Below are 14,293 nucleotides of genomic sequence, written 5' to 3' on the forward strand. Positions count from 1 at the left end.
GAAAGCAGTAGAATATTTTGATAACTAGGCAACAATATTTTGGACTCATCACTAGCGTACCTACGGGGGGGGGGGCAGGGGACCTTTTTTTTTTTTTTTTTTTTTTTTTTTGCTTGTCAATTTTTTTTCTGGTACAAAATCCTTTATTTGTGATTGAAGAATTTTTTTTTTTTTTGCTTGTCAAATTTTTTGACGGACGGTTTTGCCCCCCTGTGGAAAATCCTAGGTACGCCACTGGGACTCATGTCATAAAACTTTTTAAAATAACAAATTTGCAATAGCAGTTATAATGTATTGAAATCCGCAAATCTGATTGGCTGAAAGTAAATTTGGTATAGAAATAATCTTAGTGAAATTACTACAACACAACAACCAACCTGCAGATAGCCGCTGATCCTCGAATACCGGGGGAAGAACAACAAAGAACATGAAGAAGAAGAAGAAACGGGACCTTGATGTTGCTCACTCACGAGACTGAACATTGTTTGTTGTAATCTAGCGCCATCTCTGTACCCAATCGCAATTAGAGAAGGTAGATTGCGATGGCCGAGTTAGCGTCCCGTTTCTATGGCTGTGTCTTATCAATTCTCCTGTTTTTGTGTTATGGTAAGTTAACCAGTTAACATGCCGTTTCTTTCAGGTGCATCATGTGTATTGACAGACGATGTATTTATCAAAATAGTTAAAACATTACTTGTAAATTAAATGAAAATTAAAGACTGCATAGTATTGCGGAACAGGGCCATGCAGACTGACAGTGTCAGTTCAGACGGTCACAACTCACATTCACGAGCATTTGATCTTAGTGAAACATATAAAAATACTGTACAATTTCGTGGAATGTTTTACAGTTTGTCCTTTATATACTCCTAAATGTAACCAAAAAAAATCTTACACGTTTGATCATAAAAGTATAGGAGTCAAAGAGAGATGGAGAGAGAGAGAGAGCAAGAGAGGTGAAGACTGACTGGTGGCAGCGGTGGGATGTACATGTATACATGCATATTTTCCTCATTATCTCACAAGGTGCAACTTGTCTTCTACTTAGCTCAAGATATATGAGAAAAATTCTTTCACACAACATGCGATGAGTTAACACAAAGACATGCAGCATGTTAAATAGAAAATGGAGAAAATATCGAATTTCGTGTATTTTTATATTAAAAATGTGACATATCTGAAGAGTTGTAAATCTTAAATCTGTCATTTTGATGAGGCAAAATTGCCAATTTTGAGGATTGATATAGAAATTAGTAAATCAAATTTTTCTCATTTCATAACCATTTTGATAATTTTTTTAAAGATCTCTTTATAAAATATATATACAGTATATACTAAATGTAACCAAAAAAGATCTTACTTGAAATACTTGTTTGATCAAAAAGTATAGGAGTCAAAGAGAGATGGAGAGTGAGAGAGCAAGAGAGATGAAGACCGACTGGTGGCAGCGGTGGGATGTAAATGCATATTTCCTCATTATCTCACCAGGTATTTTCTCTAAGCATTTAACTGCAGACTTTTCCTACAGGCACATTTCCTTGAAGTGGGAGCATGTAATGTGACACATAAAATTTCAAGAACATATGAGCTTTTAAATATAGGTATCAATGGAAAGTAGAGAATCTTTTATTATATGTTGACTAAAAACTAGTCAAATCTGTTATTGAAAAAATGTGAACAATTATACCAATGATATAACGGCAATTTATATTACTTATTTGTTGGATTTATGGCCTATACGATCAAAGTAGAACAAAACAAGAACCAAACACTGCCACCCCTGCCCCTACCCTAAAATGGAATACTTCTTGTGTACTGATACTCATATTTATCATCATCACTCCAGTAAAGATCAATGGTACTTGGAGATTTTCATGTCTATAAAGATTACAATGTGGATAGTTACTTTTATATTACATAGCAAAACCATAAATTGACATATTTATCACTAAATTGCAGGTTCTTTTATGGAAAATAGAAGAGTGGTATTACTGTACATTTGGCATCTACCTTGTGAATGGCAGCCAATCTAAGTCCCCTGTATTATTTTTTAAATTTCGTATGAATGTCTGATACTACAGGACATTTGTGTAGTGTCTGACACTACCAATGATAGTTTATGTAGGCCTATGCATGGAACATATTTTTATATGATTTCACATTAATGAATATGGATGCATGAGTTTATCTTACTTTGGTTTTCATTGAATTTTAATGAAAACGTTATGCAAAGATGAATTGTTTCATACAAGTTATTAATTTGATTTTAATTAAATTTTCATGAAATTGCTATATTCTATGAATCTAAGTTGAATATTTGATATTCATGAATATACATGTATTATTCCCTTCCTGCAGTCATCGGAAATGAGTGGCACTACCCCTCGTGTATAGTGGTAGATCCCGACAGCTATGAATGTCTCAACAGTTTCTTCAATTATTATGGAGGGTACAACTCAGCGATAGGGGGAGGAGAAAATGTGGAGCACACATGGGTCCGATATATGGACTACATCTATGACTACAATGATGCCAGCTCAACTTCATGTCACATTAGTAAGTTCTAGGGGACATTTTTGTGCAATTTTCATTTAATATCTTGAATGCCAGTAATCAAACATGGTATATGATTAGAAAGTGAAAATGTGAAATTGTTGATATCATTTCCCTTGCAGTATGTGCTCTGCTTCCTGCATAAAACAAGTTTTCTATCGAAGCTTAACATTACAGACTCTATAAATTGGTAGTGTGATGAAAAGAATAAATCCTGTTTGAAAATTATTTTATTGTCAATGTTTGCATTATCATACACTTTGACTGATGTTATATCCATATGTAATTTATGTAAAATATGGACATAAATAGAAAGTGTACAGTTGTTGCCAATTTCAGGAGGAAAAAAAAATCAATTTTGACTTAATAATTGTTGTGTACATCTATGGTATAATTAAGAAAATGCAAGTTTTGCATTACATTACAGAATGTTATTACAAAGTGGTACCGGTACTAAAGTATATGTATTTTGGTAGAGGGATGTTCGACAAAAGATAAATCTTAGTGAAATGTATATTCTTGTAATAATGTGTGTCAACTGCTTTCTTCTTTCAGAATAAAAAAAAATCAATTAGGATTCGGATAGGTAAACATGCAAGATAAGTCAATAAGATTTGCCCAAGTTTTGGTAATTTTAAGACCAGATTATGCAAAACATGTGTTATATAGCTCTTTTCTATAAAAAAAAAGAATTCTTTGGCCTCAAAAGTTTTGACGTAGGCCAAGATACTTGTATCATGCTCACTTTAGTCAGTAAAACCATCCTATCACTTTTTACCAACAGGAAGGCAGTCTGCATCGACAGAATCCTTTACCAACGTTTCTTGGACACGCGACGGCTTCTCCACTTGCACCATAGAGGAAGTGTCCACCTTTAATACGTGGTGGGGTAGCATATGTGAACAGATCTGCGTCGAGGACAACAACTGTAGGAGGTATGCCACCTATCTGGGATATCACCTCTGGAACAACTGCAGCTGGGATGCAGAGACCGAGAGGCCGAACTATGACCTGACGGTTCCTTGAGAGGCTGCTGTTCCCATGACTGTTATCTTGCAAGGATAGCTTCTCACAGGATAGGTTTTTTTCCCAAAATTAATTGTATTCTCTCGTACAGTTTAACTGACTAAGTTTGGATAAGAGTTTAGGTCACACCATGCAAGGTAGTCCTGAAAAAGACTGATAAGTAATCTTTCTGATAATAGTTCATAAAAGAACTGTTTATCTCAATGTTACAAGCATATAAACTCTGATCTTCATCAGCAGATCCAGGACTAACGTGCATGGTGTAACCAAAAACCTTATTTCTTCTCACCACCATGCAAACCTTCAGAGCTCATTAGACCGAAGCTTATTGCATGTAGAATACAAGTTCGAGTTTGTTTAAATAATGTTGGTATTTTCAAAACAATTACAATTCATATAGTTAAAGTAAAAACTGTTCATAAAGACCACCTAAGGACACAAGAGAAGCAGTCTATATAAACAGGTGGTCGTTATAGATAGGTCGTTCGTTGCTGAAGCAGGTTTACATGTAGTATTATATAGTTTAATTGTCATCATATTAAAGGAACATCGTATTTATATCAGCACATTTCAAACAGTAATGAGCAAAGCTTACTTCACAAAATGTAAGATTGCTACAATTGTCATTTCTTCCCCCATCTCATTCATGATTATTATTAGTCATTTTTTATCATACATGTAGATTAAAGAAAGTGTATCCTTATGACAATATATCTATGTCCCATCAAGTTCAAAAGAACACTTGGAAAAAAAACCTTTCCCTTGCATAAGAAAAATTGTGATAATTGTACTTAGTAAACAAAAGCAATACAGTGTAGTAAAGAACAGCTGGATTAAATGTTCTCCGCACTCGTACACACTGACACAAACAAGAAGGCTGATATCCCAGTCTGGCAAAAACATAAAGGTCATAAACTATGTGTACTACAGTCAAATCTGCTTCAGCACCCATCTGTATAGATGGACCACCTGTTCATAAAGACCACAATTTTCGTTTCTCTTAAAGGAGAATGAAACTCTTGGAGCAAGTTAGCTTTTGTGAAAGCAGAAAATCAAAGAATAAGATCAACAAAAGTTTGAGTAAAATAGGACTAGCAATAAAAGAGTTATGAGCATTTGAATGTCGAGATCACTAATGCTATGGAGATCCTCCCATTGGCAATGCGACCAAGATCTATGATGTCACAGATGAACAACTCTCCCCTTTTGGACACTGAAAATATACCCCAAAACATCTCTTTTTGCTCATTCTAATCATATGACAAACGATTCATTAATGATATAATGTTGTGAAACCTCTGTACTTGTCCTCTCATAAAGAGAACACCTCACCTTGTGATAGACTCTATAAAAGTGAGAATATAAGTGAAATAAGTACTAAAGTAATGAGGGAGTTGTACGTGTGTGACATCACAGATCTTGGTCGCATTGCCAATGGGAGGATCTACATGGCATTAGTGATCTCAATATTCAAATGCTCATAACTTTCTTATTATTCATTCAATCTTCCTCAAACTTTCAACAATATGTTTCTTTGATTTTTCTCTTTGATATGGATTCAGCTGGTTTCAAGGGTTTCATTCTCCTTTAATCAGGGATCCATCCAAAAAAATTAAAGGCAACCTCAAAAACACCATTAACTTGTTTACCTCAGAGATATAGTCTAGGCCGGTACTTTTGAGTACCTTCTCCCATAGACTGCCAGAATTTGGACAAGGTGTCAACTACATCTCTGCTTACATGTAGGTGGTGTTTATAAACAGGTTTCATTGGAATATATCTACATGTTCATGAATGCTTGAAATATATTACCTGATGAATAATGTTCTTAATCAGTGTGACATTCAACTCGTCTATTGTTACCACGCATAATTTACTATTAGAATGATAGACAAATTTCCTATCTTTTTCAGAGTTTGGATTTCACATTCTTAGAATTATTGTTTTTCATCATTAAGTCATTCTATTCCAATACTCTGTAATGCCTTTGTACTTTCGTCAAAGCAATAATACTGTACAGTATATAAAATACTTTTGAGACCTCAAAACAGAAAATACAAATTTTCACACACCTTATGTTCAAAAGCAATAACAGTATATTTAAACTCAAATATTTATGAATAGTACAGAAAACAGTAGAATTTGCTGTTGTGTAAATCAAGGGGCAAGTGAAACTAGTATTCACGGTATAGAATCTGGATACCACCTGATTTTAATAGAAAAAAAAAAAAAAGTTCAAGAACCAAAAAAGAACACTATACACAGATGGGTAAACTTGTCTATAACTCAGTAGTTTTTTCTTAAAAAAATCCTAACAAGGTCAACTTAAATAGAAGATACATACATCCAAGTAAAAAGTCTGATAAATATTCCTGATGTACATCTAAAGTACAGTGTTCTCTACATAAATGTATAATTTGAATTGTACGTACCGAAATCTTCGTATTGAGTAAACGTAAAAAAAGTTGTTTCTTTCATGTACTGATAATTACCTTGTTATATCGAGCATATGAAACGTGATCAATCACAAACATAGCAATGTGCAATCAAGATGATGGTTGCATGCACATTTGGTTCATAATACTGACAAGTGACAAGTCAGAATGGTTGTTTTAAAGCTGAATTTTATCACATAACTACAGTAATGTCATCCCATTCAGTACCTTTCATGAATAAGTTTAAATGCTGTGGGCATTCAGGGTAACATTTCTCTCATCGTTGTCATGCTTTGTAAGAGTCTGACTTGATAAGTACAGTAAAGCTTTGGTGAGGCTGACGGGTATTTTGTTCTTGTTGTTTGGTTTTAAAAATATAATATCTGGAGGATTGGATTAAACTAAAACAGATGTGAAGATAACATTTTATTTTTAGAAGACGGGTCAATGGTTGTATGTATTTCTTACATATTGTACACTTTAAAAGGATTATATACAGCAATACACCTTTCCATTTTTTACAGCAAAGCAGGAAGAAAACACATCATCTATTTTCCTTGGCTTTTTAGTTTCAGATCTGTAAATAGAGACAAACTATACTTTTTATAAAATCAGTTTATTATGTTTGTATTGATCAGAAATTATATTGGTATTTATTATATTCATTGACAAATCTTTTTAAAGCATATCAGGGAGAAAAACACAAGATCTACTTTTCCTGTTTTTAGTTTAGTTTCAGTATCTGTAAATAAAGACAAACTATACTTTTTTATATAGTCTTTGTATTATGGTTGTATAAATTGTGAGATTAATTGGAAATTATATTGATTTATATCACATGACAAATCATAATAAATTATTCTTTTTCATATAAAAATTATGAGAGTTTGCTAACTCTGTGGCTGGTATACTGGTATTCATTATAATGTAAGCATATATTGGGTTATTTTGCATTTCCTGAAAACATAATTCACTGGATTGGGCAAATTATAGACATTTCAGCTTCAATGTCTCAAAAGTTTGTCTACTTATAAATTACTAATGTTATGGCCAATATCAACAACATCAACAAAAACAAATTATTGAAAATAGTGTCAACCAATGGGTTGCCCATTACAATTAGCAGCGATCAACACGGTAGTGTAACTAATCTTGGCCATTCAAATAAGAAATGGGAGTTGAGACCCAGGGAGCAATTTCATGAAGCTAATTGTGATTTTCATGGACTAATGTTATAAGCTACCGAAATTCTTGCATCTGATTGGCTCAGAGCAAATTAGTCGGTGAAAATCACTGACGAGATGCTTCTTGAAGCACTCTTCGGGGGATCGTTCCATCAGCATATGCTGTCTGACAGCTCTCATGAGATCGTCTCCTGCATGCCATCTTACAAGAGATTGTTGTGTTCAGTATAACGCTGTGCTAAATTATAATATCAGCAGTGGTCGTTATGAAAAATAAGACAGGTCTCGACTACATACAGTGCTGATAGCATTGCAGCTAAGAGTAATAACTTCCATCTTCATATTGACCCCTGAGACTCTGACTGACCTCACAAGAATAAAGTTTATCAGTCTGAAGCATTTCCTTCATGAAAGTTTTGAGATCAATAGCATTTCCTTCAAGAGAAGTTTCTTGATCAGTTGCATTTCTTCAAGATAGTTCGTAGATCGGTTGCATATCCTACAAGGAGAAAGTGTGTAGATCAATAGCATTTCCTTCAAGTAGAGTTTGTAGATCGCATTTCCTTCAAGAAAGTTTGTAGATCAGCAGCACTTCCTTCCAGGAGAAAGTTTGTTTATCAGTATCATTTCCTTCCAGAAGAATGTTTGTAGAACAGGTGCATTTCATGGAGAGCAACAGATGAAAGTCCTTCACTTCTGATGCACTAGATTTTGGACCATCAGAAATCTAACAGCTGAAATGGGAAGAATGGAAGAAGAAAAGTACAGTACCAGTGATAACATATTATTTTGAATATATACAGTATTCAAGGTTTTTTTTTTCAAGGAACAATAAATCAAGTTTGAAATATGGAAGCAAAAACTTGACTATGAAAACAACTGCAATTTTGCACATTTTCATCAGAATGGCATTCAGTGATCCATGATCATACAAACCTAAAGGCCTGTGTTCCGAACTCTGGTTTAAAGCTGTGGTTTAACTATGGAGAGCCAATAGGAGCACATATCCCTTACAGTACACATTCAATTTATTTTATATGACGCCCAATAAGCCTGTTCACGGTTGTAAACTGCGCACAAGCAGAAAAAGGTCATTGGAGATAACCATGAAGGTGGCTTTCAAATTCACTGACATAGGCATTTGTGATTTGATGATTATTCATGTATTCCTTTCAAATTATTTATCACATCCAAGCTGAAGAGTAATAAATAGAGCCTTCATAATCACTGGTATTTGACAGTACTTAGCCTAAACAATAGTCAAATGTGCCAAAGGCAGACAATAAAACAGATTTCCAAACTTTATCCCTGATGTACTATTCTAGTCACCTGGTCTATACAATGCCTTTAGTTCTTAGAATTTGAATACTCTACCGTAAAGCTTACGCAACATCTACATTTGAAAATGATAGTGCTTATCCTAATGAAAAATCACAAAGGTCATTAAGAAAAGTTTATTATGAGCTAACCGTGAACTGGCTTATTTGTTCATAATTGTCAGGGAATGATAACTGAAGTATTTTTCTTCCTTAAGAATGCAAAAGGATACAAAATTGTAAACATAAGAAATATACAATATAAACAGATTTTTAAAAACTTTTGGCTCCCCATAATTTTAGCACAGAGTTAGACCGTGGTCTATTTTAAACCTGACTTCAGAATACGGGCCAAAGAGTCTGTCACACCGGGGGAGGGGGGGGGGATTCACAAAGGGTTAAATGTGACTTAAAGTCATGCTTAAATGCCAACTTGCACATGTTATCTAACACGTAAATTGATTGATCGATACATGGTGGTGCGCGTCTTGTGCACATGATCTGACCAATGCGGTGATGCGTTATATACTGCATGCAACTGAAATTTAAGTGCAACTCTAAAGTCACAATTAAATCTTTGTGAAACACCCCCTGGACATTTTAGACACTTTAGCTGATGGACCATACATGTTATCTCCTCTAATCCCACTTCTTGATTTCTATTCAAGCATTCCATTCTTGATATCAAGAATTGCATGAAGCATTAAAAAAACAAAATATAAAGAATTCAAATTGTTTATATGAAATCATTCTTGATATGAAAATCTGAAATTGAGAAAGCTTGCCATAGCCTAGGTAGTACCTTTGTATACACTGTCTAAAATGCTCGGAAGTTGTAGGACCTTTATCAAGATATCATTCAAATGCTAATTAGCTGTACTTTCAAGTAAATGTTATCAACAACAAATGAAATGATTAAACTTTTGATAGTAAAATTTTAATAATTTGTTATTTTCAACCAACGCAGATAAACTGTCATCATAAATGTTATAAATGTCTTTTGTATTTAAAATGAAAGGCATTAGGTTTCATTTTTAGGCACCCTGAATAAGAACAAGAATTACCAGCTGAGGAAGAACCTTTTCCAAATGTCTTGGTTCAACCACCATAGCAGACTCAGACTTGGCTTGCTGTGCTGACCTACAAGCTCCTTCTGTAATTGGAATGATATAACAAAGAGAAATCACATGACAAAAGGAGTTATATTTAGCATGGTAGTGTCAAGAATGAAAACAAAAGGAAGATATAAAAAAAAACATCATTTTTTTATTTATCATTACATGCCTTTTTGACCGTATCAAAACACTAACCAACCCTTGATAAGAAAAAAAAACTGTGATTAAGCAGGTGTAGAAGAAATGAATTATGAATGAACAGCTCATCAATAATTTGAAATAGAATCGTACAATAATGAAAATTACAGGTCACTTCTCACAATTACTTATAAAATTCACATAACATGAAATGCTATTTGTAAGGAATATTAATAGGCTACTGAATGAACCTCACTCAGGTACAAGTTCATTATGAAATATATAATACAGAATTATATGTTTTGAATACACTAAAAAATAACCTATTCTATGACATGTGCTCCAGTGACAATTGCTCTGCTACAAATTTGACATCCCAATTCATGATTATTTTCAACTCTGGAGTTTACACTTTACCCTTCCCTAAACCTAACCCTAATTCTCACACCATTCCCTATTGCTACCCTAACCCTACCTCTCTGACAAAATAAGGGCCAGGGCAATTGTCGCACAAAAAATGTCCCATCACCAAATTTACATCTAATCAATTATCCAATCTCTTCAAATGTAAACGACATGCACTAGACTTTTACCACATACCAGTAACAAAGATGCGAGCCAGTTCCACAATAAGCACCAGTGCATCTTTGTTTACTAAAGGAATACAGAGAGGGAGACAGAGAAAGTGGAACAATTAAAAATACATTCAGTGAGGGTCATGATCTGAATTTTTACAAATTTTATTGTTGGAAGATGTACTGCAATTTTTTATTTTTTTTAAAGAACCTTCAACAGCTGAGCTGAGATGGATAACATTTTGTTTCACATTTCACATAAAAAAATACAAAAGTGTTGCTATCATTGATTGAAAAAAAAACACTATGTTTCATGGACACCTTTGCCTAGATAACTGAATTTGTCTGGCATTTTTAAACATTCTGTTTTCTATTCTGGTCTTTCCTCCTATGCATACAACTAGCCATTTTGAACACAATGTGAGGGATATGCCATAGTCTCAATTTATAATTATTCCCCTAAAATCAGGTTTCTGGTTATCTATTGATTCTTATTTTGTTATGAAATTGCACCAAGGTGGTTCTAATAGATTCTGATTATTTTCAATCTCAACTTCATGGAAAGAGCCAAGTGTCAGTTCAAACTTCAATTTCTCAATAATGAAATGAGTTAACAAAACCTACATCAGGATAAGTGCAGCATATCCGGGGGGGGGGGGGGGGGGGCACTCTTATTGCTGTACACTCGCACACACACACACACACCACAGGTTTTACAAACCCACACTAAACATGTTTTACCCTATTCAAGTATTTTTGCATGCATTTTGACAATTTTGCCCCCTAAACAAGTATAACCTGTGAAAAAGTGTTTTACCCCCACAACCATACACTTTTTGCCTGATTTTGGGGGTTTTGGCCTATTTGACACCCTAAACGCATCATGTGTGATGTGCCATGATCAGCGAAAAGTACCCTTCTTACGCGTTTTTTGGTCGCAGGTGTTTACAGCACAGCAATATAGTTGAGTGCCATTCCCCCCCCCCCCCCCGGGCAACATATCCATGTATACAGTCATACTTATCATTCTAACCTCTGATTTTTACTTACTTTTTGTCTTCTCTTCTTTACAATTCTTTTGTATTAATCGCTGGATGGTACCCTGCAGAGAAAAAGAATCAGGAGGGGAATAAGGGAGAGAGAAAAAAAGTATGCCAATGGACCTATCTGTGAAATTGATACAAACAAATGGTAAAATGATATAGTAAGAGAAAATTATCCAATGAGTGTCTCTTATTTGGTCATGTTTGTTGCAGACTCTATTAAGGTTAGTTTTGCCTGTGCAGCCCCAAAATTATGGAATGGTTTGCCGTATGTAATAAGATCCTGTCCATCAGTAGAAACGTTCAAACTTAAACTAAAAACCTATCTGTTCAAATAATTCCCATACATTTCTTCACCCCCTTTTCTCAATCTGTTCTCAAGCATTTCACTAGCTCTTAAATGCAGCGCAGTAGAATATATGCACATAGTTTCTGCGCTATATAAATCAGTATATATTATTATTAGTAGTAAAAGTTACATTTCATTCCATGATGAACCGATCTGATTTCTGATTTGTAAGGATTAACACTGATTTTGCATGCAATTAGTGAATTACTATAGGTGAGCGAGACAACTGAAATCCATATTCGTCCACAATCAGGGTTATTTTTTACCTTTTTTTTTGGGGGGGGGGTGTAAACTTTATTCCAACACAGTACAATATCTGACATTAGATCATGTAGTCTTAATTCTTACCCATTTATATTACTCCTTCATATTTATCACTTAGTCCAAACCAGCACATGCATAGACATTCTGACTCTGAGAACAAGTTAAAAAAAGGTGCATAGGGGCTAGACCCTACTAAATAAAATTACTACAACATTGTAGACTCTTGACTTTGATTTGAACTTTTGAAGTTGATTATGCCAAACAATACTGAGCATCAACAAGGACAAAGTTAAACTTAAACTAAAAGTTGGGAATAGAGCCATGCAGGTGGCCATCATCAGCGCCAGCAGAGACTAGATCTACTTTAATTTTGTTATGATTAGATTTTGTAAAACTTTTAGTGTAGATCGTCTTAATGTTACTTAGTTAGGCATGCTAAAGTCAAGATACCTGTTTAAATGTTATTTCTTCACGCGATGATGTTGACGTAGACGCCATGATGATTGATGATTTCCTCGGCCTAGCCTGACGTGGAAGCAAGGGTAGATTTCAATCCTGGGGGAGGGAGCTCACGACTCGGAACTAATAATGCGGCAGCAGCCCGAACACGCGTAGCCTAAGTTCGGCCTAACGGGCTAGTATACTATAGAGTAGTAGTACTAGTAGTAGGGCTAGACTCCTAGGCTAGAGTAAATGGTGATGAGATGTGCGGCCTACAGTCCAGATTTGTCTTTAAACCTCTCTCTCTCTCTTTCTTAACTGATCCTAGCTCTACTGTCAACTGTTTGGAGATTCGATTCCTAATCCTAAACCGTGCGCTGTCTTCAGAATCGAATCAAACACAGGCCACAGCTGTCGACTTGTCCAATGCATGAACTATGATGGATGCAATGAACCATCCTGCACGCACGGGGTACTACATGGACCTCAGGGAATTCCCCACTTGTTTACATTCTCATTTCGCGCGGAATCAAATAAGCGCGCCTATATCAAGTGAGCCAACAATAAGCCAGCCAACAGCAAGCCAGCCAACAGTTCCAGCCAACAATATTGCGATATAAGATAGATCAGATACAGGATTTTGCGCACGAAGAGAAGCGTGCATTCTTGTACAAATCAAACAAACGGGATCAGGGCTACACGGGCCTAATCACTAGTGGCAGGCCATAGATATTCATTCGAGCCAACCCATTGCTATTTTTTTTTATTTTGATATGGCTGATTGACAAAGTGTATGCATATGATTTTCCATCTAACACTGATTCTATTTTTGGTAATTACTGAACTTCTTTTTCCCAAATTGAGGAGTAAATTTCAACTAACAGTCCTCTTTATAAAATACAATTGGAAGATTGCTCCTGAAATATATTTTGGGTGTGTGTAGGGGGGTTTCCCTTCTTTCAATTTGTAAAGAAAAACAACGGGCTAGTGCTTTAATTTTAGTAGCCCACACCCCTATATACTCTATGTGTTTTCGTATATTGAGGAGTAAATTTCAACTAACAGTCCTCTTTATAAAATACAATTGGAAGATTGCTCCTGAAATATATTTTGGGTGTGTGTAGGGGGGTTTCCCTTCTTTCAATTTGTAAAGAAAAACAACGGGCTGGTGCTTTAGTTTTAGTAGCCCACACCCCTATATACTCTATGTGTTTTCGTATATTCAGGAGTAAATTTCAACTAACAGTCCTCTTTATAAAATACAATTGGAAGATTGCTCCTGAAATATATTTTGGGTGTGTGTAGGGGGGTTTCCCTTCTTTCAATTTGTAAAGAAAAACAACGGGCTAGTGCTTTAATTTTAGTAGCCCACACCCCTATATACTCTATGTGTTTTCGTATATTGAGGAGTAAATTTCAACTAACAGTCCTCTTTATAAAATACAATTGGAAGATTGCTCCTGAAATATATTTTGGGTGTGTGTAGGGGGGTTTCCCTTCTTTCAATTTGTAAAGAAAAACAACGGGCTAGTGCTTTAGTTTTAGTAGCCCACACCCCTATATACTCTATGTGTTTTCGTATATTGAGGAGTAAATTTCAACTAAAAGTCCTCTTTATAAAATACAATTGGAAGATTGCTCCTGAAATATATTTTGGGTGTGTGTAGGGGGGTTTCCCTTCTTTCAATTTGTAAAGAAAAACAACGGGCTGGTGCTTTAGTTTTAGTAGCCCACACCCCTATATACTCTATGTGTTTTCGTATATTCAGGAGTAAATTTCAACTAACAGTCCTCTTTATAAAATACAATTGGAAGATTGCTCCTGAAATATATTTTGGGTGTGTGTAGGGGGGG

General features: G+C 35.0%; 2 protein-coding genes across 4 annotated transcripts; one reads left to right on the forward strand and one right to left on the reverse strand.

Annotated features, from left to right (window-relative positions):
* The first annotated feature begins 438 nt into the window (after positions 1-438).
* LOC129269515 (uncharacterized) lies at positions 439-7,127 on the forward strand. 2 transcript variants are annotated; one of them, XR_010294929.1, is made up of 4 exons: positions 439-606; positions 2,359-2,556; positions 3,338-4,701; positions 4,996-6,926. XR_010294929.1 is itself a non-coding variant. In XM_054907024.2 (3 exons), the coding sequence occupies exons 1-3, from the start codon at positions 543-545 to the stop codon at positions 3,577-3,579; spliced, it is 504 nt and encodes a 167-aa protein (XP_054762999.2). In that variant the 5' UTR covers positions 449-542; the 3' UTR covers positions 3,580-7,127. The 2 variants fall into 2 exon arrangements, 1 of the variants encoding a protein (XP_054762999.2); XM_054907024.2 differs by having other exon boundaries at positions 449-606; positions 3,338-7,127.
* LOC129269517 (centromere protein X-like) lies at positions 4,064-13,071 on the reverse strand. 2 transcript variants are annotated; one of them, XM_054907025.2, is made up of 5 exons: positions 12,449-13,071; positions 11,393-11,444; positions 10,368-10,421; positions 9,579-9,667; positions 4,064-7,932 (listed from the first exon to the last, which is right to left on the reverse strand). In XM_054907025.2, the coding sequence occupies exons 1-5, from the start codon at positions 12,494-12,496 to the stop codon at positions 7,918-7,920; spliced, it is 258 nt and encodes an 85-aa protein (XP_054763000.2). In that variant the 5' UTR covers positions 12,497-13,071; the 3' UTR covers positions 4,064-7,917. The 2 variants fall into 2 exon arrangements, with proteins under 2 accessions (XP_054763000.2, XP_063961962.1); XM_064105892.1 differs by lacking the exon at positions 4,064-7,932 and having other exon boundaries at positions 9,467-9,667; positions 12,449-13,050.
* Positions 13,072-14,293: the final 1,222 nt, after the last annotated feature.

The sequence above is a fragment of the Lytechinus pictus genome, chromosome 10 (assembly GCF_037042905.1).
Source record: "Lytechinus pictus isolate F3 Inbred chromosome 10, Lp3.0, whole genome shotgun sequence".
Classification (NCBI taxonomy): Eukaryota; Metazoa; Echinodermata; class Echinoidea; order Temnopleuroida; family Toxopneustidae; genus Lytechinus; species Lytechinus pictus.

What these genes read in the sequence shown, in the direction of transcription:
- LOC129269515 (XM_054907024.2), top strand. Translation starts at nt 543, where the DNA reads ATGGCCGAGTTAGCGTCCCGTTTCTATGGCTGTGTCTTATCAATTCTC. An exon ending in TCTCCTGTTTTTGTGTTATG is followed by an intron (nt 607 to 2,358) that starts GTAAGTTAACCA and finishes CCCTTCCTGCAG; the next exon opens with TCATCGGAAATGAGTGGCAC. An exon ending in CTCAACTTCATGTCACATTA is followed by an intron (nt 2,557 to 3,337) that starts GTAAGTTCTAGG and finishes TTTTACCAACAG; the next exon opens with GAAGGCAGTCTGCATCGACA.
- LOC129269517 (XM_064105892.1), bottom strand. Translation starts at nt 12,496, where the DNA reads ATGGCGTCTACGTCAACATCATCGCGTGAAGAAATAACATTTAAACAG. An exon ending in TAAAGAAGAGAAGACAAAAA is followed by an intron (nt 10,422 to 11,392) that starts GTAAGTAAAAAT and finishes GTATTCCTTTAG; the next exon opens with TAAACAAAGATGCACTGGTG. An exon ending in GGCTCGCATCTTTGTTACTG is followed by an intron (nt 9,668 to 10,367) that starts GTATGTGGTAAA and finishes TTCCAATTACAG; the next exon opens with AAGGAGCTTGTAGGTCAGCA.